Source organism: Ammospiza caudacuta, chromosome Z (assembly GCF_027887145.1).
Source record: "Ammospiza caudacuta isolate bAmmCau1 chromosome Z, bAmmCau1.pri, whole genome shotgun sequence".
In the NCBI taxonomy this organism is placed as follows: domain Eukaryota; kingdom Metazoa; phylum Chordata; class Aves; order Passeriformes; family Passerellidae; genus Ammospiza; species Ammospiza caudacuta.
Genome location: NC_080632.1, coordinates 27,836,851 through 27,860,410, shown reverse-complemented (window position 1 = coordinate 27,860,410; position 23,560 = coordinate 27,836,851). Strand labels below are relative to the sequence as shown.

At 40.4% G+C, this 23,560-nt stretch overlaps 1 protein-coding gene across 2 annotated transcripts in view; it reads right to left on the bottom strand.

Annotated features, from left to right (window-relative positions):
* Positions 1-10,779, bottom strand: part of MFSD14B (major facilitator superfamily domain containing 14B) — a 30,143-nt gene extending 19,364 nt beyond the window's left edge. Inside the window, exon 1 of one of the 2 annotated variants that reach the window (XM_058823485.1) lies at positions 10,593-10,779. Coding sequence is in view for 1 of the 2 variants with exons in the window: in XM_058823484.1 (XP_058679467.1) it covers positions 10,532-10,720 (189 nt within the window). In the remaining variant the exon portion in view is untranslated. Of the gene's footprint in view, positions 1-10,531 lie in introns of both variants that reach the window. The other variant, XM_058823484.1, reaches the window with a different exon arrangement.
* Positions 10,780-23,560: the final 12,781 nt, after the last annotated feature.

The window sequence follows — 23,560 nt, the reverse complement described above, 5'->3', positions numbered from 1 at the left end:
AGAAAGTGGGACGAACCTCAGAATTGGGTTCACAAGAATCTCATTAAGTAAAATAGGTCTGGGTGCCAGGCGCTGCACCTGGGTCAGGGCAATCCCAGACATGAACACAGACTGGGAGAAGAATGAGAGAGGAGCCCTGAGGTGGACTTGGGGGTTATTGTGGATGAAAAGTTGGACATAAGCCAGCAAAATGCACTCACAGCCTAGAGGGCCAACCACATTGTGGGCTGCGTTAAAACAGGAGTAGCCAGCAAGTGAAGGGAGAGGATTTTTGATCTTCTACTCTGCTCTCACGAGACCCCACCTGTAACACTGTGTCCAGCTCTGGAGCCATCGATACAGGCAGGACATGGATCTGTTACCGTGGGTTGGAGGAGGCCACAAAGTTATCAGAAGGCTGGAGCATCTCTCCTATGAAGACAGGCTGGGAGTGCTGGGGTTGCTTAGCCTCCAAGAAGAGAAGAGAAGAGAAGGCTCCAGGGAGACCTCTGTGGCCTCTCACTGCTTGAAGGGGTCTTTTGAAAAAGAGTGACTTTTAAAAAAGGAACAGTGACTTTTTATTGGGGAGAATGTGATAGGAGAAGGGGGATGGTTTAAAAAGAAAAAAGGAGAGATTTAGATTAGATTGAGGAAGAAATTCTTCACTCAACAAACAGTGAGGCACTGCATCAAGTTCTTGGAAGAGTTAAAAGGTGGCTGGATGGAACCCTGAATAATTTCCCTAGTGGATGGAATCTTCTCCACTGGTGGAGGGGTTGGAATTAGACGATCTTCAAGGTTCCTTCCAATCAAAAACATTCCATGATGTTTTAATCTCTGACTACCCCTTGGCACAGTAACTGTTTTACATAGTTTTTGTGTTCCAAAATTATTCTTTGCCTTTCTCCTAGCAACTGTCCTGCAGAAGACTGTTTTTCAGTGTTTCCAGCGAATCCAAGGCCATTTCACTCCAACAGAAGAGTGCAATTTAATAATGCAGAATTCAGTTAAAGGGACACTACCCAGTGATAAATATCAAATAAAATATGATAAATATCTGACTCATTTCAGCAAGTGGACACCAGGGTGAGCATGAAACTCAGGATCTTGCACTGAACACAAAAAAAAAGTCAAGACAACCTATGATGAAGGTAGAGTACAGACAACTTTGGTGTTTCTCCCCTGCTCAAAAACTTTTGATCTAATTGGTAGAAATCACATGTTTTGAAAATGCTTGCATTACAAGATTCATTTAACCTAACTATAGTAAAAACTGTGAAGAAATTCCTAGTGTTTAAACAGTAAATGCATAGATCTGTAATAATTTTTAGATCCATCAGTTTATCAAAACCTGCAGCAGCAGTGTATTCTAGCTAGTAAGATTCAATGTATTTTCTACATTGCAGCTTGCTTCCAAGCATGACAAATTAAAGAAAACAATTCTCTTTCTCCTGGGAAACAATATCATAGATCAAAGATTATCTCTGGAAGGCTTTCAAGGGTTATTTATATGCAATTTTTAATTTCTAAATAGCAAAGACTCCAAAGGCTATGGGGGTAAAAAAAATATCCTCCTCATATAAGAGGTCTTTAAGTACTCCTATATAAGGTAATAGGATAATAATTTCATGGATATTTTTTTTGCCAAGATGTCTGCCTGTCAGACTAGCACTTAACACTACAATGAAGTCTGAAGACCCCTTCCACAGCAGTTTCCTCTGAAAAAAGCAAATTTTACAGCAGAGTAGGTAAGGGATGCCCCTGCCTCCACTTTACTTCCCTCTCAACTTTATACTGCTAAGTATGTTGCTGCATCATTAATATCTGGTCTGCATTTGGCAAACATTTTTAATGCCATGAAAAATGAAGTTTTGGAGTGTTTGGAGTTTTTTAATAGTGTTTTTGTTACACACAAATTTGATCTTATATATTTTAGTAGAAAAATGATGTACATACACTCAAAGACAAGCATGGAGATTAAAACAGTCTGCAAATCATTTCTGGCAGCATCACACAGCTTACAGTTAGCTGCACCGACCTACCAAAAAAACAGAAAACACCACAGACTTTTGGATTCAAGCCATGACCTGAAAAACTAAAATTCAGATCTTGAAAGGAACATGTACCTGTTAAAAATAAGATAAGCATTCTATGTCAAATATACTAGCACTACCAATATATGATCCACTTTAACTATAGTTGATTATTTTATTTCCATTTTCTTTACAGCATCCTAAATATGTAGATTAATTAAAAATCTTGTGCCTATAGTTGATTATTTTCTTTGAGTTTTCTTTACAGTGTCCTAAATATGTAGATTAATTAAAAATCTTGTGCTAAGGGCTGCATTGGAAAATTAAGATCATGAAACCAGGAAAGTTTACTGACATAATCAAATGGACTGATGAAGACAAGTTACTTCTCAATGTTCATCTTTACTGTAGCTCCCAAAAACTCTATCACAGAGGCTTCCAATTTTTAATCAAGCATCAACTTATTTTTTCAGAAACCAAAATAGTTTATGATTGATCATGTACACAGCCTGGTCCACACATTTAAAAAAAAAAAATCAATGAAAACTCTTTACTCAGTTCAAAATCTAAGAGTTTTCTAAAAACATTTCACACTTGCCTTTTTCATAAAGCTGTATCAGAACTACTGGGTGAGGTTCATTTCTGCATTGAGAAAACACCCTGCAATAAAACTTCATTAAATTTACACAAAGAACTTTTGAGTATGTAAAAAATGGTCATAAACCTTGAAGCACAGGACCTTTAGGCTTCTTGAATAAACAGCATTGGAATAACCTACTGAACTCCTTATGATTAAAAGGATTTTTAAAGGATTTGAGAAATAGTGCAGATATGGTCAACATAGAAGTTGCATGCCTCATTCACTGCCCTCAAAACTGGAAGTGTTTTAAGTGTCCTCAGAAAAGCCTTAAAATTGTTAAGGGCTTATTTTTCACTCACATGAGTAGAAAATACTTTTCTACTTAATGTGACGGAACCGTGTGTGGGCTGCGAAACTATGTATGAACATTATAACAGCCTTCAAATGCAGCTGTTTGTCAAGGTTTTACACTTGCACAATCATTCATGAGCAAAACATTACTTCATCTCAAATGCTTAACAATACAAGTTTTAGGCCATCACTGTAAAATCTGAAGCTCTGAAAGTTCTAACAAAACATCTGTTATTTCTCCAGTTTTACATTTTGCTCCTTCAATGCCTCTTTTCACTGCCCAATTCTAAAAAAATCATTTTTCTCTTCTGCCTTTCTTGGAGTCAGAGTAAATCTGAAACTTCATTTGAAGGAAGCTGGGATAACTACTGGGAGGTAGTACAATCTTTTTGCAAAGCTAAACAGCTGTTGAACATTCATAAATCCATGAAAGAATGTAAAAATGATAAATTCAGTTGGTAATAATTGCTCATAGACAAGGAGGAGGAAAATGCATTCTAGTATTAGTAACAATACCTTATCTAAGACATTCTGAAGAACGGCTAATACAATTCACCCTAAAATACTCTGCAGCAAAATGCAAGCTTATAGCCAGTCCTAGATCTGCAGAGCAAACTAAGAACAGGCAATATTTATTATTCATACAGTTTTTACACAACTACTTATCTGTTAATTCAAATCTATAATGTAATAATTAAAATTACTTGAATGCCTCCTAAAGCATCTTAACATCGATTTCAAAAATGCCTGTTTATTTTTCTGAAGAAATATGCTTTTTTCAGAACAAAATCACTTGCCACTATTCAAATCCTGAAGTCATCCAGAGCACCTTTTCAAATTTTTTCTATTTTGATGAGGGCCACACAGTGATGCTAGGCAAATTAAGCAAAAGTTTCAACTGGATAAATAGGCTGTTTTTCCTCTCATAAGGGTGAAGCAGCAGAGCTGGACAAGAAAGGTTTGTTTCAATATATACACCTGGAAAAGCCCTGGGCAACCTTCTCAGGTCTCACTGCTGATCCTGTCCTGAAGAGGAAGGTATCTCCCTAAAGTACCTTTCCAGTAACATAATCCTATTATCTTTCAGGCAGATAACAACCAAACTCAAACTGAACTTCTGAATTGCCAACCACAGGAATTTGTTTTTGTCCCCCTACACCACCCCCTTGGAAATTCCTTCCCACCGAGTGCTAGGGTCCCTCAGGAGAGTCCACTAGTTGCTTGTTCTATTTGCAGTACAGACAAACCTTTGCAAAGAGCACTCACTGTCCTACAATAGGTCAAACAACATTCAAATTAATTAGCATGAGTTTAATTAATTTTTTTTCTAAGTGCCTACAGAAACATTTTCCACTACAAAAATTAACTGATTCAAAGAGTCATTTTTTATACTTCCATCTGCACTGCAGTCCACTATGTCAATTCTGGTATCTTCAAGAGGAAAAGAACTGAATTAACAGAATCAGTAAAATACTCCAAGAAACATGCTTTCATGTATCAATCATTTAGATTTTGAAGTTCATGACAAATTATAAAATTCATTCCCTTTACACACTTATCTTCATTACTATTTCATTAGTTTCCCCCAAAATACAACCATTTCAAACGCAAACTTCTCCTGGTACGTCTCACTACAAGACTATTTAATCATTTTAGCTTATTCTTGAACAAGTATTATGCCACCAATCCATCTCACTTCACGATGGATTCTCCTTCTTCCACACGTTACCCAGATAGAGACAAACATGCAATATCCCCAGAAAACTTTCTAGTGACTCTTTTCTTTAATTTTCAAACAGAAGCATTTTGGATCCACCTTAATTCCAACTGTTCACCAGAAATGCTCTACTTGCTGGAATTTTTGCTGGCAAAAATTCAATGCAAAAATACACAGAACACAAATGAAAGTACTTTCCAATCCAGTACAGCATTTTAGGTACACCTTGTGAGCTGCAATATAAATCATAACTAATTCAGATTATACACTGTCCAAACTTGTATTTCAGTTGCAAAACAAACACTTTAAGCAGATCTGTATCTGGACTGGAAGATCATAACAGACTTTCTTAACAGAAAGCTAGACTAGATCATATTGCACAGGTCTAGAATATCAGAACAACAATTCATTCAAAATGGACAAGCCAGTGAAGATTTTGCAAAGAGAAATTGTGTTCCTGGAGTTCTCAAAAGCACATGTATAGATAAGGCAGATCACACCAATAAGCTTTCCAAATATTCAGTAAGAACACTCAAAGATACTCACTAAAGGCTCTTCAAACAAGCAAACTTTCCACAGGAATCAAAAAGAAAAGAAAAGCAAACACACACATAGGGAAAACAAACAAACAAACAAAAAAAACCCCTCCAATCCACAAAAAACTCCAAAACACGCACAAAAAAACCCCAGGACAACCCAAAAAAAAAAAAAAAAATAAACTGACTGCAATCTGTTCATACAGCACAGTGACATTACCGGATGACTCCTACTGCTCTGTCCTAGTGCCTACATTGGTCAACGCATTCAGAAGTGAGCTGTAAAAAAGGATGAAAGTGAAGTGACGAAGGTCACTGACAAAAAGCAATTCACTTTGGAAGAGTTATAGGGCAATGAGGGCAATGGCAAAGAACAACAAAAGTTTGTGGAATGTATAGAACAAATTAAATGGCAGATGGAAATTAATGTATATTACTTTAAGCAATGCAAACAAGAAGAAACAATTTTAATTCCACATATAAGATGATTACAACATAGGAATGTGATCCTGGAAAAAAAAGAATTCAATGAAAGAAATGAGTCTAGCATTCAGAAGTGGCTTACTAACACATGTTCAAAAGAACTTCCTCTGTTAGGAAAAAGATTATCACTATATTACTGCATTAACATGTGACGTGCCTGTCTAGCTAATCCTCTTCTTCTGATGTTCTGACCATTTTTAATAGCTCTATATAAAGATCCTCCTCTTATCCTATGACTGTTTCGTTCAGAAGCTTTAAGCAATATTCATTGTTGAATAATCTATTTTACAGAAGCACAAGAGGCCCACAGAAAGAAAAGGAACACTACCAAAGATATGGTGGAATACTGAAGCAGCTTCCTCCAAACTGCAATAAAAATATTTGTAGAAAGGTTAAATGTGATTCATTGAACTGGGACCGACATGATACGAAGGGTGTTAAAAAAATTTGCCACCACTTCCCTACACTAAAATACAAGAAAATAAGTGGCACTTCACACAATCTATTCTTAAGGTCTAAAATGTCATGCCATACTGTATTTCCTGCTGGGAACACATTCCTGTTTCAGTTTAGACTGGACAAGTTTAGAAGCAGGAATATTTTAAGGCACATAAAGCATGAAGATCACTTCTGGTTCAGTCTTCATTGCTGAAGCCACTGAGGTAGGAAGATCACCCAAGAAAACAACTGCCATACATCCTGCCACATTCTGAAAGCTCCGCTCTAGACAGCACCTCATTGCTTCATTAAAATACTTCATACAGAAGTAACATATAACTAGCATATTACACTACAGCAAGTTGGAAGCCAATTTATCTGTTTAAGTTTTCTTTGTAAAACTTAGAAATATGTACAATACTGAGAAATTCCTCTAAAAAGCCCTGGCTGCTTAGTTAATACACATGCTTCTCCATAGTGCAGATAGTTACTCTAAGTCCTTGTGCAGCAGGCAAGGTTAGGATCTTTATGACTAATTATATAACTATTACTTGATAATTTAAGTTTTTACTGATCTAGCCTACAGTGCTTTACTTGGAATGCAACAACATCCAAACTGATAGAATCCAAAGCATCACTAACAGTAGACTTGTAACAGCAGAAGCGCCCTCTCAGCAAAAATATAAACCAGAATGATTTGTTTTTAAACAGAACAGCTAAACATTCCTGGTAACAGTTCAGACTTTATGTCAATCTGATAGGATGGGAAGATTCAGAATTACACTGGCAATCTTGAGAATGTAATATCATTCATCTCTAATCATTCAGATTTAACAGTAAAAAATAACCTGTGTGGGAGAAAACAGTGCTCCACAAAGGACTTAACACACAAACTCACAAATGAACTACTAAAAACTATGTTTTTACCACCAGCAATATAATTTAAATTGTACAAGCAAGAAATTTAAGAAACCAGCTTAGTGAGTTCAGACCTGTTTCAGTAAAGTCTCATAATATTAAATCATGATGCCTTAGTTTTACTGTGCTGTATTTTTTATGCAGTATAAAAAAGAAAACTGCTAACACTAAGGGCAAGAATATATAATTCTTTGGGCACATATAGTTGTGCTTCACTGTGTAAAGCAATATAAAATTTAAATAATAAAGGCTGGCAAAATTCCAAGATGTACAGTTCAGAATGTTTATATTATCTTTCCAAAATATATAAAGGTCTTGGTCTTCATAATAGTGGTGACATTTTGCAGTGTCCAAGAACATGAAACTAACATCTGATTAATTCTCAAAGAGGTACAGATGTGTGGCTTTTTATTTCATACTCTATTTAGGATTTCTCCCACAAAAGCACTTTATTTAGACAGTATGACACTATTTTGCTGAAAAGTTTCCTTAGTGTGACATTTTACCGGCAATAGGTTGAAATGAAGTGTGCAGTGCAATTATTCTGAATGCCGTGCTAAGCTTTATACTACCAGCATTCATAATTCATATATAACAAGATTGCACAAGAGATAACAAAATGTCCCATGGCATCATTTACTTAAATTTCTGAGGCTCACTGAAGTCATGGTAATACAGCCAAGAAAAATAATTTAATTCCATTGGAATTTAGTTAAACATACTGTTGTTTAACTATTATTAAGTTTTAGGTAGTAACTCAATTCATAAGTCATTTGTTCAGCATTTGTATTTCAGCTCTTCAATTCAGTGAAGCCAATGCATTCAGCAAGGTGAGGTTAGTTACAGCTACATCCAAAACCAGAAGCTTCTTACACCCAAGATGAAGAGATAAAAGGAGAAAAACTTGCACAATCTGACAGACTTTGTCTTACTGATCTGATACAAAAAAAGAGTAAAAATAAAAATGCAAAATTAAGACATTCTTCAGAGACCAAAGAAGCACCTCACAAAAAATTCACGTCTGGATTTATTTCTTCAGCAGCAGTCCAAGCAGCAAGCTTCCTCTTCCAAACGCCTGGGATGCACTCCCACTGAAATCAAGCAGATCTCTGCGCCTACATCTCAAGTCATGACCCAACCCCTCATATTTTACTGTGAATACGCTCTTTCAATAAAATCTAGGCAGAGAGAGTTGTAGCAATATGACAACCATGTGAGAATCACAGGGAGGTGCAGGATCTGCAATTACAAAACAGACTGTTCAGCCAGGAACAGATGCAGACCCTAACATGATGTAACTGCACTACCGAGATAAGGCTAGAGCCCCATACGGTCTGTATCTTATGAGATGCTTTACAGGATCACAAAGTCTTCCAAGGACACAATTAAGAGGGATGGGACAAAAAACACACTCAGAAAACCAAACCTCAGATCATTTTACAAAATTAAGAATTTATGTCATTTTGAAGCTAAATTTTCAAACTTACAGAAGAGCATATATTAAGTACTCAAAAGCATTTTTTAACACTTAATCCAACTTTATCAGATCCATTCATTAATTAAAAAATGGGTTAGTGCCTTTGTCAGTTATAGATTTCATTTCCATTTGAGTTTTACTTTTCAAAATTAGAGAAAAAAGAAAATCACTTCTTTCATTTCTTTTTAAATTTCCCTACCTGTACCTTCCATTTTCTAGCCTCTGTTCATACATCAAAAAATTCAACTATTTTTCTTCTATATAGTTAGGAGATCAATCCTCTGTTTCTTTCACCACATCTTCTGAGCTAATAAAACTGAAACTTTCTGTTTCTTAACTACAACATTAACTTTTCAAAACTCTTTCAGACACAGTTGTGTAGTCTAACTTCAGATTCCATATACACTAGACTCTTTAATGACACAAATCTGAACTGCAATTCTACCATACAGCAGACACCAGCTGCACTTCTTGAAGAGTCCAACCTGCTTTTTGAAGGGCATAACCACTTCTAAAAGACAACTGAAAGACTCAAATACAGAAGTGGTACACCATAAGAAGTGTGAAGCTATCATTTTGGAATTAACTTACATAAAAGAGATTACTTTACTAATGAATTCCACAGAACATTTTTCTACATCTTCATTAATCATCTACTAAAAGCACCTTAAGCTCTTCATCAAATACAAGTAAGGCAGAAAGAATGTATGTGTATCAAACAGATGGTTTCAAGATTTTTTTTTAATCATCTTCAGCTGTAACTACAATATCACATAAATGCTACACTGTTAATGTACTAAATATAACAGCTAAAAATACTTCTTCACCTTCACATAAAACAGCCCACTATCTTCTCTCTGACAGCACAGATGCTTATCTGTGGGAGGACAGGTAACACACAAAGGAGATGCTGACTCCCTAACACAAACCTAACACTGTTTTATAACTTTTGGCACATGCAAAGCTTTCAGCACACCCAACTTTGTGAGCAAAATACCAAATTATTCAGGTACACATGAACATAAATATACCTCAAGAAAAGTTATTAACAGCTTGCAATTCAGATGCAAAAAAAAAAATGTATGTGATTTCAATCTGCTGAAAAAGATTCACCATGGTAAGGCATTGCCTTGTTTTGCACCGGTACCCTTTTAAAAACTGCTCGCCAGAATCACCTGTTTTATTACTTTGCGCCTTCCCCTGAGTTCTTCTACTCCATCTTGACCGCTGGGTTAACTCCAACAAACCAGGATGAGTTCTATCGCCTCAGCCAGTTCCATCCTGCCCGAAACACCCGTCATCTACTGCAGAAAGCTCAAAGGATGTGACCTCTGAGCTGGTTTTAAGGCACCTTGTGAGCACACTGACGTACTTAGAGAAAGGCTTAAGCCTTTTTCTTCAGAAAGCAATTAGGCACGGCTACCACACGTACAAACGCAACTTTGCTGCGAGGGCACGGATCACTCACTCCCTCCCAGCTCCTCTCGTCGCACAAGATCTCAGCGCCCAGTGTGAAGAGACGAAACAGAAAGCACAGCCACCTACAGAAACTGCATACGGTAAGCCCGTGGGTAAGGTTCAATACGGAGCACCTTCAAGAGCTCTTAAGGAAAACTTAAGTTTTACCTTCCTGGCACCTCGGATTCATACATTTTAAAAGAAAACTTATTTACAGCCACCTTCTCACAGGTGCTGTTACGCAGGTTACTCCGCCCGGGATAAAACTCCTAAAGAATGTAGCGAGGCTGTCAGGGTCGGGCAGGGCAAGGTAGGGCAGGGCGGACTCGAAGAACCCGCCGCACCTCAACTTCCACAAGGCATCCAGGGGCGGGACGCTCCAGGAAACACCTCGGCAGGCAGCTGAAGGGGAGCTGTCCCTCACGGCCGGGCCGGGCGCTGATACCCACGGGCCGCCCGGCCCAGCCCGTAACGCACGGCCGCGCTCAGCGCCGGCAGGAACCGCACGCAGCCGCAGCCTCCGCCACCGCGGCGGAGCCCCCGCTCCCACCGTGCACTCACCGCGCCACCGCCGCCCGCCGTCAGGCCGACCCTCTTGCCCAGCATGATGCAGCCGCCCCACCTGGCGCCGTCGCCGCCCTCCCACGACGGCAGCTGCGACGACGACGCCGGTGGCGGCGGCTCCTCCTCCTCCTTCTTTGCCGCCAGGTCCCGGGCTGGCGGCGGCTCCGGCTCCGGCTCGGGGCTCATGTCGCTCCCACCATGGCCCCTCCCGGAGCGGCCGGGCCGGGCCGGCGGCGGCTGCAGGGGCCGCCTCCGCCGGGCTCACGTGACCGCGCGCCCCGCCCCTCGCGCCGAACCGCCCCCGCCCCTGAGGCGGATTCGAACGGCGGCGCGCGCGGCGGCCAGCTTCCCCCCGGGAATCCGGGTGGGCGGGGCGGGAAGGGGCTCCCGAGGCCATCGAGCCCGAGCCACGACCGACCTCCACCCCGTCACCGGGACCATGGCACTGAGTGCCACATCCAGCCTTCCCTTAAACCCCCTCAGGGTCCATGACTCCACCACTTCCCTGGGCAGCCCATTCCAATGTCCAGTCACTCGTTTCTGTGAAGAATTCTTCCTAATGTCCAGCCTAAATGTCCCGGCACAGCTTAAGCCCGTGTCCTCTTGACCTGTCACTGGCTGCGGGGGGAAAGAGGCCGGTCCCCACGTGGCTACACGCTCCTTCCAGGTGGTTATGGAGAGTGATAAGGTCACCCCTGAGCCTCCTTTCCTCCAGGCTAAACACCCCCAGCTCCCTCAGCCAGTAACAGGTAACTGTGAACTAAATGGATGCACGAAATTATTTTTGTTATTATACAGAGATTAGTAAATCAACATATTTTCTTTACATTTCCTTGCCAGCCCAAGCCAATTGCGTGTAGAATTTGATGCTTGCTTTCCACTTTTTTTTTAGTAGCCTAGAAGCTCTTACAAAACTTTTCATTCCTTCAAAAATAGTCACCATGAAATATAACAATATTTTTGCTCTTTTCAAGACTTAACCATTTTTCTACTGGCTTGAAAGGCAAGGGATTTTTCCCTGTACAGTTTTCAGTGTTTGTTTTTGTTGTTGGTTTGTTTTGGTTTTTGTATTGAGGCTTCCAAGGGATGAGAAGCTTTTAAATTCAGATTCCTCAGTCAGAAAGGTATGAATTTATAAGCTTGATGTATCAGCAAGAAACCTGTCTACCATGTAAGGTTCATGTAAAATAAATTACTTAAATTCATAATTGTATTTTTAAAAATTCACCATTAAAATATTTACATATATAAGTGAAGTATTTAATCCACTTTATATACAAACCACTATTAAATGAACAGCTGTAATGACTTTTGATCTGGGCTCAACTGACCCGTCAACTACTTTATGTCCTTATTGCATACAGAATGTAAAGTTAGAACAGTTTTGTTCACACGCTGAGCTACATATATAATCCTTATTAGGAGCTGGTTATCCGAATAAGTGGTAACAAGGCAAAGAATAGATACTGAGTTTGTGAAGAGATGTTACTAGTACAGCTCCTCCCAGTTCTGTGCTCTATGCTTTTTAGAGTATTCTTAGCAATATTTTTAAGCTATCTGGAGGGGTCATTAATAACAAAGACAGAGTTTATTAGAGAGTGCTATTCAGATTAATCAAAACTATAAAGTAGAAATACATTATAGAAATACAATGAACATGAGTGACTGTTGAAATGTCAGCTGAAAGTGTTGGTAAGTGAAGATAGGTCCTCCTGGGGAAAAGAATTCTGAGTAGTCATTGGGTTTGTAGACTTCTAAGTCTACTTCTACTTCAAAAAGGTACTAGAAACTGCACAGATAGTTTTCTGAGATAATTCTGATATCTGGCAGTAGCTAGTTGCTTGCTAAGAGAAAATAAAAAATATTCTCTGAAATTTAAAACTCTACTTTATCTCAGCTTAGGTACCTGCAAGTTTTTTGTATTTTAATCTATTTTTTTGGAGTTAATGGAGTTAAATTGCCTGTTTTATTGAAGAAAAAATATGAACCAGATCTAATGGAGTTTTTTCACATAGTTTAGTGAGGTTTTGTGAAGTGTGAAACACCTGTAACACTGTTTGAACAAAGTATTTCTAAGCCAAAGAATGAAGTCCCAGATTAACAACACTGATTGAAGGTGAATCATATGTTGATCTCAATAAATCATGGCCAAGAGTATCCCAAGGAGGATGCCCTTGGGATGTCTGGATGCCTGAGATGCTGTCCCTGCATTCATCCATGCCATGCCGCCCTGTGCTGCTCTCTCCCACTGGCACTGCTGGTGCTCGGAGCAGTCATCTCCAGGCTCTGGCACAGAGCTGGCAGCCAGGCACTGCTGCTCTTGTGGACCTCAGGTGCCAACAAACACCCTGCACACAGCCCGAGTGCCCTCCTGAACAGGGAGCACTGCTGCTGTCATGGCAGCAGGGCCTTAACTCCGAGGGGCTGGATGGCACTGAGGGCTCTGCCCAAGGAGTGGTAGATATGGTGTATAGCCAGCGTTGGAGTGCACGGTGCTGCTGGCCTGAGCTGGATGCTGTTCTGTGGGACAGCTGGGCCAGGCTTCCCCTTGCTGGGGCAATGCTCAACTCCTGGATGTGGCTGGGTCATCCTTTGTGTCCTTGCGACCATCCACAGCAGGGATATGCTCTGAGGGTTGCTACTGCCTCTCTGTGGGAGACAGAACTGAATTGAGGCCACTGGGTAATGACTCAAAACATTCCCCATTTGTGGAAACCTGGGAGCTTTGTTGAAGACCAGCTTGAAGATGGAAGAGTTGAGCTTTTGACTGTGTAGTAGCTAACCTCTGATGTGGTAAGACAGAGAGTGACTGAGAGGTTGTGAGTGAGATAGGAAATAATTCTGCCAGGGATGGGGCCTCTTGTCATGCTAAGTTGTCCTCCCTTGCACAAACCACCATCGCCCTCATGCCCCCTGCCTCTCCCCTTACTTTTCCCTCCCCTCCTTCCTCTCTCACCACCCCCACCCACACCTCCCCAAGCACCAGGGACATTCATATGTGGCCTAAGGCTCATATGGCTAATAGGCCATAATGGGCCATAATGGGCTCAACTGCCCTAGCAAGGCAACTGTGCTGTTTTGGACACCCACTTGTCTTGGGAAACTGTGTTTTCTCTGAAGGTGTCAAGGGCACCCAAAGTGTCCAGTGATCCACAAAATGACATGAAGCTCCCTGCCCCAGAGGCAGGCACCTGGGCACCTGGACATCCCACCTGAACCTGACTATAAACGAAATAGATTTTGTGTTCAGCAGATTTTCCTGGGGATTTTTCCCCACCAGTTTTTTGGTACTTCTCCCAGCATCCAACAGACCATTCTGCAACTACCACTTTGACTGAGATTGCTCAGCAACCAAGTCTTGGTGAAAGGCCTATGGGTGGTGAGAGCTTCACACTCTTGTGCTTTCTCTTTCTTTTCCATTGTGCATGTCCTTGGGTGATGTCACATTTTCATATTGCAATGCTTCCTTGTTGTTGTATTACTACAGATAATACTAACCAAAACTGCTATGTACCTGTTTTCCTTTACGACCAAATTGCTCTCTGTTATAAATGGGTAATGAGATGGTTCACTCTCACAATTAAGAGATGAACATTATTTGTATGTTTAAAAAAATTCTACAAATGTATAGTTATGTTATTTGTTTATGTTCTCCCCACAGTCCTCTTTCCCTTCCCACCTTGTGTTGACACTAATCGAGGCATTTAGGAGAGGGAGAGCTTGTTACTAGGAAGCACAGCATGCCAACACCAGACCTCCAGTCAAGTTGTAAGAAAGTGATCTCCACCAATGGATGGCAGAGAAAGAGTTGACTGACAAGACTTTGGGAGGGACCAAGGGTATTAAAAAGTAGAGTACTAATTTTGTCGATGAGCACATGGCTGCTGATCATGTGGTGTTAGGGTTTAATAAATCTTTGAAATTTTAAAAGTGAATATTGTTTCTCACATTCTGTAATAAACCCTACATGAGTGTATTTACAAACACCAATTATTCAGTGGCATTTCACCACAAAGAATCTTCTAACAAGAACTTGGGTTGCCCTTGCCTTCTGCAGCACTTATAACTCTCTCCTAAGGCTTCTGTGCCCTCATCATCTTCATGTTGAAGCACATCTTGGCCACTGTGGTCTTCCAACACATCTCAGGACACCTGGCTTTTGCTGTAGTATTTCCACCTCTTCAAGGGCACTGGACATTCTTGGTTCTCTTCAGACCTCTCATAGGACAGCTCTTTGTCAATATTGCATTCCAAATCCTCCTCCTCAGCCAAGGTCCCTGGCCCACTTAGAGACATGGGCTTCAACCTGCTCCAGCACCTTCTGCATGCTCTGGATGGTCTCTGTCCCGTCCAGGCCCGTCAGCTCCTGCCGCCGAAGGTCAAGAAATATATTCACCGGGTAGATGAGAATCAAGAGAGAGAGGAATTCTCCAAGAGTTCATCCTGATGTTCTTTACATTGAGGCTGGAATAGCACTTGTAATAACCTGCCCAGAGAGGTCGTAGTGTCTCCCTCTCAGGAGACATTCCAAATCCACCTGTATACATTCCTCCATAACCTTCTCTAGGTGGCCCTGCCTTTGCAGGGCAGTTGGACTAGTTGACCTCCAGAGGTCATTTCCAACTATTTTGTGATTCCATGATTTGTATGGTTTGCCTAGCTCCCGCCAACAAATGTGTGCTGGGGACCTGGCAGTGGTGGCCTCTGGGACAGGAGATGATGGGACTGCAGCCACATGGCACTGCAACTGGCCCCAGGAATTGAAAGGCTCATTATCCTTTCCCATGCCATCCCATCTTGTCCTTGGCACTCACCTGCCTGGGTCTGTCATTGAGCTACCAAGACTGTGTCAGGGAGGCAGGCTGTCCTCACCCTCCTGCTTCAGTAGCTCATTCTCCAGACTGTCCTGCTGCCACTGCAGGGTAACTTTGCTCCACTGAGCCCTCTGCCTGGGCCAGGCCCAGCTGCTCCTCTGCAGAGCCTTCATCTGCAGGCTGGGTGATCCTCTGGGAGGCTGGAAACTGCTGTTCTCGTTTCCAAAAGGATCTCCATTATGTCTTTGGCATGCACGGCCACAGACCTGCCAGGGGCATCCAGGGAAGATGCTGTCTGCTGAAGGAACAGCTTTCCCGAGAGGGGGCATCCAAGGGCTCTGGGTTCCTTCAATGTGACAAGCCAGGCCAAGGCCCTAGAGCATCACAGTGGTCTCTGGGCATTGCAGAGCCCTGGCAGCTGACCCCAGCAGCCACTCCCAGTGCAGGTGTTCAGCGGCACTAAATCCCAGACACAGTGCCTGATAACAGCACCCAATCCATCAAAACCACCAAAGTTCCGTATTTGTCATTTTCACAGTATGGGAGATAATCTCAAATAGGAAATCATGCTGCCAGCTACTTTTAGAAGTACAGAGGATCAAGGTGAGCATGACCTTTTGCAGTAGAGTGCAGCAGCTGTGCAAATTGGCTGCTGCCATCTTACTTTATGGAGGGGTTTTACCAAACTTATTTGGAGCACCTTTTAAAAAGGTTGGAGTTTTTGTAATGAAATCCTCCATTCTTACATATATTAATCATGAATATCATTAGTTTTAGGCATTGAATGGTTTTGGTTTCAGAAAAAAATTTAACATATATGTAGCCTCCTAAGTGAGAAGACAGGAAATAGAAATCTACAGACCTTGCACTCTGAAGAAAGATAGGAAAGCTAATTTACCTGTGATTAGTGGAAATTGCAGCCCACGTAAAATAAGCTTTGCTCTCTCAAAGATTTTCATGCTTGTTTGAGGTACACAGTGCAACTGTGGTCATAGCCAAGTTGAAGATGCTGAGTATGGCCTGTAACTAAGCATGTCCAATTCTTTTGGCATTCATTGAGAGCTATGTGCCTGGCTTCAGCAGACATAAAGTTGCACTGTGATTGGATTCACTGCAGTTGTTTTTGTGAGGTTAAAAGGAGATTCAGATCAAATATTCTCCACTTGAAAGTAGTATTTTTTGGAGGTAGAAATTGGTAACTGTCATGTAGAGCACATGTAAAGAGAAATATGACTTTTTTATTATTTCAATGACATGTTTCTAAAACTTTGTTGGTGGTATGTGTAATATTCATGGAAGAGTTTACAGAACTTTAATACCTGTATTTGGACATTTGCTTGTTGTCACACATCTTTCCTCTTATTTTAATACAGAAAAGAGAGAGAAATCTCCCTTATAATTCAGTTTTTACATTTACATCGGAAACTTCTTACAGTATCTTAATCTTCTGCTTTCAGAGATCTTATGGTGTTACAGGGATCAAAGTAAAGTTGCTGCCTTCAACCTGTGAAATGTCCAAGCAAGACCAGAGAGAATAAAGCAAGGGCAGCACAAGCACCAGGTCAGATTGACCTCTCTCCTCCAGATAAGGACACTAGAACAACATTTTACTCACTCAAAATGAATAGTAGAACAGTACAACCTTTACTCTTATCAAGGATCCCAGAACACAACTGCTTAGCTTTGGAGAAGTCATGCAAAATGCTAGCAGGATGCCAGCTTAGCTCTGTAAGTCTGACAAAGTAGAAGTTATGCAAAAAAAAGCATGTGCTTAAAAGCAGGTGGTAGAGAAACAGCCACCTGAGAAGGACACTGGATGTTGAAGACAGATCCCAGAGAATCGTATAAGAACATCCAATAATAGGTGCGACTACTATGTCAAATAAAGTCAAGGAGGTGAGGATAGCTAATGAATATGTAATCAGTCTGTGTGGTAAAAACTCTGCTCATCCAACACTTGAATGGAGGAAGGATCCCACAGGTGAGCAACATGCTGCAATTAAAAATTCTTGCTTTCTGGTATTTAAAACTGTATTGAAAAATTTCTATCTGGCTGATTTCAGCATCACTGGGAAACTCCTTGTGAGTAGGTGAGGCAATGATGCTATGGCAGCAGGGTGAGCTGTGCTGCTTCAGAGCTGCTGATTCATCCCATCCCATCCCATCCCATCCCATCCCATCCCATCCCATCCCATCCCATCCCATCCCATCCCATCCCATCCCATTCTTTCTATCCCAGGAGGCTGTGCATAGCTCCTACTGCCGTTTGAGGTGTCCTATGTAAGATGAGCTTATAGTCAGCAAGGGCACAGCCACTGAACTCTTGCAGGCTGGAAGCTGACATGTCTGTGTCTGTGGTTTGCTCTTGGGTTAGATTTTTCAGGTAGGGTTGGTTGCTGTTGTTTTTTTTTTATATTGCAGACTAGTCATAAATATACCGATTTACAGTTGTGTTATTAGGAATCTAAGAACTGCATGGATCATTGAGGGGAAACTGTGTTTGACCAAATCTGATAGTCTTCTATGATGATATGGCAGATGGGTTGACAAAGGGAAAGCAGTGGATGTAGTCTGCCTTGACTTCAGCAAAGATTTTTACAGTGTCTTCTCTAACATCCTCATAGGTAAGGCCTTAGACAAAAAAATCCAAGAAGTGTCACCTCAACATGAAGAAGAAATTCTTTACATTGAAGCTGGCAGAGTGCTTGGAACAAGTGCTGCCTAAAAGATCATAGTCTCCCTCTCTGGAAACATTCCAAATACAAGAAATACTTGGACGTATTCCTCTGTAACCTTCTCTAGGTGACCCTGCCTCAGGGCATTTGGACTAGATAACATCCAAAGGTCACTTCCAACCTTAACAATTCCATGATTTTGTGCTCAAAAGTGTTTGAAAATGTAAATAGACCTTTTTAAAATAATAGGAATTAGCTAGATAAGAAAGAAGTTGAAAATACTACAGTATGTCATGAATCCATGAAGTCTTTATGCTGTTGTATCCCCATCTCAAAAAAGAAGTAATTAACAAAAGAGTCAGGGAATGGCTTTCATATATGAGAGATAACAGAGGGAAGGGAATGATACAACAGCAGTTATAAAATCCTGACTGGCATGGAGAAAGTGCTGTCATTGCTTGATATTCTGTTAGGAAGGAAAAGGAGGCATTAAATGGGATTATCAAGAAACAAGTTTAAAACCAACAGAAGCAAGTGTTTTTCTAGTCAAATTGCACAGGATATTTTGGTTTAAAATCTACAAATGGTTTAAAAGATAATTATACAAGTTGATAGAGTAAAACTCTTTTAAGAGATGTTAACCAGCACAAAGTTTTCCAAGCCGGTGGCTGCAGAAAGGTGGGGGAGTTTGTCAGAGTTCCTTTGCTGTTGATTGTGTTTTCCACTATTTGCGTAAGTATACGCTGTCTCTGAAAAAGGATAGGTGGAAATTTGATGTAGCTCTACATATCTGCTTTTCAGTTTTAAGTCTCAAGTCTTGACAGTTTTACAGACTCAAAGCCTTTGAAACAGAAACCACAACTGCACTGTCTGACCAGCTTTCCAAGTATGCAGTGGCTGGTCTAAGTAAAGTGTAATTGCCCCATTTGTTTCACTGGATGTTCTCTTTTGAAAATTGGTGAGAAATTGTATGTCAGTGCTGATAACCATAATTACTGATCAAATTAATACCAAAGGTTACAGAATCATTTGAATGCAGAAGATGATGTTGTTGGGTCAGCAGAGTTTGTGAAAGCAACCTCTGCGGCTTGTGAGAGTGCTCTGTCTTGGCAGGGTGCTGATGAAGATGGCCTTACTCATTGAACTGTCAATAAAACAACAGGAAGGCTTCTATCAATGGCAAAGTAGAGTGTGCAGGAGTTGGGCCAGCTTATTCTACAGCACAGGCACTTGTCATGGTTTCTGCCCTGAGTCTGAGCTACATGTTACAGTAATGTGATAAACTATAAGTACTAGGGACCAGAAACACCCTCCACACTCTCCGTTCTCTTTATGTCATCATTCCCAGGGAGAGAAGAGTTTAGAACCCATGAGCCATCTTACTCCTCAATTTCTTTGTGTCATTAAAGACATGGAACAAAACCAGTAGAGTATGTTCATACTGCAATTTAGCTGTGAACGCTGCAAGAATTCATTACTGTTTTGGTTAAATTCATCATATCCTAGTCCCCAGCATTCACTACAGTACCATTATGTTCTTTTATGGTCTTGGGTCCCCTTGTGGTTTATTTATTTCAATGACGGAAGACAACTTTGAAATTCATGCAGGTGAGGTACTCTGAGGACCATTGACCAACACTATTCCTACTTTGTACTTTTCTACTAATAATCAAATATCTCATAAACCATGTTTTTTCCACAGTGTTGCACTAAATTTTTTTTAGAGCTTATCCAAATAATACAGTAGATATCTTCCTTCCTGTGCCAACCCTTTGTAATTGATGAGGTAATCATAAAAGTAGCAAAGACAGAATCCTTTAAGGAGAAATCTTGAGAAGTCAAAACCTGAGAATCTCCCACTTTCATTTGGTAGTCCTTGCTAACACAAAATACTCAGAGTAATGAAAAGATCAAATCCTATCAGCCATTAAAAAAAAGTCCCACTAGATGGGGTTATAGCTTCAGGAGGAGACTATTTTCTCATCTAGTTTGAGGAGGAACAATTTTTCTTTGCTTCCTAATTGTTCAAATTGGCAGCATAATCTTGTAAACTTAGAATATATTGTCTTTTTGTTTCCCGTTCACCGGTAGATTGTTTTTGACCTTTCTACATTCAGCACAAACTATAGTAGCTTTATATGAGTAAATTATTGATGTGTTTGGGGCAGTGTTGCCACTGTTCATATATTTAAGTGCCTGAAATTTGTTTCTTTCTTTTCTGTCCTTAATACTGCTTCATTGTCATTTTATCTGCGGCTGTACATCAGTTACAGAAGAAAAAAAATAGCACAAATCATCTTAATTTGGCATTAGGAATGTCATTGGTGCCATACCCTATGAAATGTTTGGAACAGAGGTGTGTTTATTGATTAATTTTTTTGAAAGAAAACTGGTTATCACAGGGATACTGGATATAATTGGGTTTGAATTCTCCTGAAGTCAACATTAAATAATTACACTGAATGTAAGTAATAATTATTCTAATAATTATTACTTACATCCTTTTTACTATTCAGTTTTAAAACAAGTTTCGCAAAAGAGTATTCATCAAATATAGTAAAAACCAAAAGAAAAAATGCATGCGCAAAAATCCAGTGAAAACAAATTGAGGGCAGAAGACAAAATTAATTTTTGACATTGTCTGGTTTGTGATTATTTAAAAACTTACATTAATACTCTTGTACCATATATTTGTTCTTGTTATGCTTAGAACACTTTAATTCCTACATCAGTTTAATTAATATTTATAGGAATGCTTTGCATTTTACACTTTAAGAATGATATAGGAATGTCAAGGGTTATCCTTGTTCTAATTAATTTAATTGAATTAGATTAGTACTACATCATTTCTAGCTACAATTTTTGATACAAAAGATGACAAGTGAAATTTATCTTTTAAAAGCACCGGAAGTTAAAAAAGAAGGGGGAAGTGGGCAAGGACAGAAATGCAGGGAAATTAAGAGTAACCTATTGCTAATATCAAATGTTGAGAATTCCAGTAAGGCGCATTGGAAAATCAAGCATCTTTAAAAATTATCTAAAACTTAACAAAATTCTATTTTTGGAAGTGATGTAACATCTCCCTTCCTTAGCCATAGTATGAGTTTTAATTTAGTTCAAATTCTGAGAATGGAATTTCTGACTTTATATTGATCCATAGTTTGTCAGTCATTACAACAGGAGTGTGAACAACAGGTGTGACAAATGAGAAAGCTATGGGATGAAAAAAGGAGAAATAACAGAGCATGGGGCTTTTTACTTCAGTTTTGCCTCAATGACTCTCAATATTTGAACACTCTCTTTTTCTCCAGCAAAAGAGATTTCCAGCTTGGTAGCTGTCAGGAGTACTGTCATTTACTGTATGAAACCAAAGAAAGCATAATGATAATAGAGTGACAATTTGTTTTCTTCTGAGTTCTTTAGGTGAGATAATTGAGTTCATTAATGTAATTCTGAATATTCTTGCCAAACTTAAAAATACTTTTTTTCCCCAGGATATTCAAAGATGGCATTAGTAAGTGAAAACTGTATTATGGGCTATTAGAGATTGTTGAATACTGAGATACATTATGTTAATTTGTATGGTGCTTGCCAGATATCTTCCAATTTCATGTATGCACTGCGCCATAATTCAGCTGTGATGAAACTTTCATATGTGTTGCTAATTTATTTAACTCATGAATAAGAAATTCAGCTTTTGCTTATATGTTACCTTTTTTTCTTCTCTGTGCTTAATCTTGGAATTAGTTAGAAGTCCCTTTGCAGTTGTTTTGGGGTTTTTTTTACTACAGTTATGGCACAATTAAGGAGTGTGGTTTGTTTAAAACTTTGTTTTGTATCCAAAAATTTACTTGCTTTTACCATTACTCAATTTCACTTGCATTGTGGAATGTGTATATATACACATCCAGAATAAATGTATAAAGTGTTTGTATGGTATTACAGCGACCTGAGTGGGCCACTGCTGGTGAGAGAGAGACGGTGAATCTTGTATCTTGATCAGAAGGCTGAATTTATTAATATATGATATAATACATTATAATTATACTAAAAAGAATATAGAGAGAGGTTTGCAGAGCAGCTAGCTAAGCTGAGAAGAGATAGAAAAGAACCCACAACAAAGTTGTGGCCAAGGACTCAGTCCCCTGGCTTGAACTGGTGATTGGCTCTTAATTATAAACATAGAAAATGAGCCAATCAAGGTGAATCCTATTGCATTCCACAGCAGCTGATAATAATTGTTTACCTTCTCTTCGGGGGCCTCTGGCTCCCGAAGACACAGAAATATGAAAGGAAGGATTTCTGTGGAGAAATGTCTGCGACAGTATGGTGGTTTCTGTCTTTTTTGAATGAAGAATCCCACAGCCGCATACTATTTTACATTATTGGTTGCAGCAGAATAGATTTACTAGACTTCAGCGAAACTATGTTCAAGAAAAAATAGCTTACTGAGTCAGAAAATTTGTGTTTAAAAACTTTTTTTCACTCTGTGAAAGAAAAAAGAATGTGGGTGCTGGAGAATTGCTTCTGTCCACAGCTCTGGGGAACTTCTAGCTACTTGTAAGACCATGATGCTATCTATCTTAGGATACTAGATGAGATGTTGAGGGGCAGGAGAGGATGCTTCTTTATATTTAGGTAACTATCTCTGCAGAAAGTTGCAACACTGCTTGGCTGAGTGGCAAACAAAGAAGAGGGCAGAAGATGTGCTCATGTTCCTGTACAGGGCTTCAGCTGTCAGAGACAGGAGAGCCACTAAATGAAGCCACCACGCTGTGATGCTGCCAGCAGCCCGTGCCGCTGTGCCCACAGCTCTCCCAGCCCCACCCCAATGCTGCCCATTGCACGCCTCCATGATGACCAAGAGACGCCAGCCCTGAGGGAGCTGTGCTGCCTGCTGCCAGCACTCACCCACGCTGACACGGCCACTGCCAGCAGCTCAGCCCCAGGCCACCCCGTGAAACAAAGGTACAGAGGTCTCTTTGCCCAAGGATTTAGAGATCTGCAGCTCCCTGTGAGACCACTACTGGTAAGAGTTGCTGCCTTCTTATGTGTCCTGTAGATTATTGGCAACAGTGGCAGACGAATGAGAAGACAGGAGTGTGTGCTCTGGTCTGGTGGCTTCCCTGACTGCAGTCCAAAGCAGCCACCCTCCATTACCATGGGCAGCCCCTGCCCCCTTATGCTTCCTTTCATCATTTCACCTGTCAGCTCATCTGCCAGACTGGACTGGGACAGCCCTTTTCATGCCAATCCTGCACTGCCATTGTCACCAAATGCTACTGCCCATGTTCTGCATACAACAGCATCACCACCACTTCTCCAGGGCTGGTGCCAGAAAAGGGAGGCTGCCTTCTGGGACAGCACCAGAGCAGGCACGCTGACTTAGTTCTGCAGCACTATGACATGGCTGTTACCTTCTGTGTGTCCAGGTAGAAGGAACAATTAAATAATTCATATTTCAAGAAATGGTGATGCTGGATATGGAAAATAATTAGCTGTAGTGGCATTTTGAAGAACAGCACATTCAAAAAAGT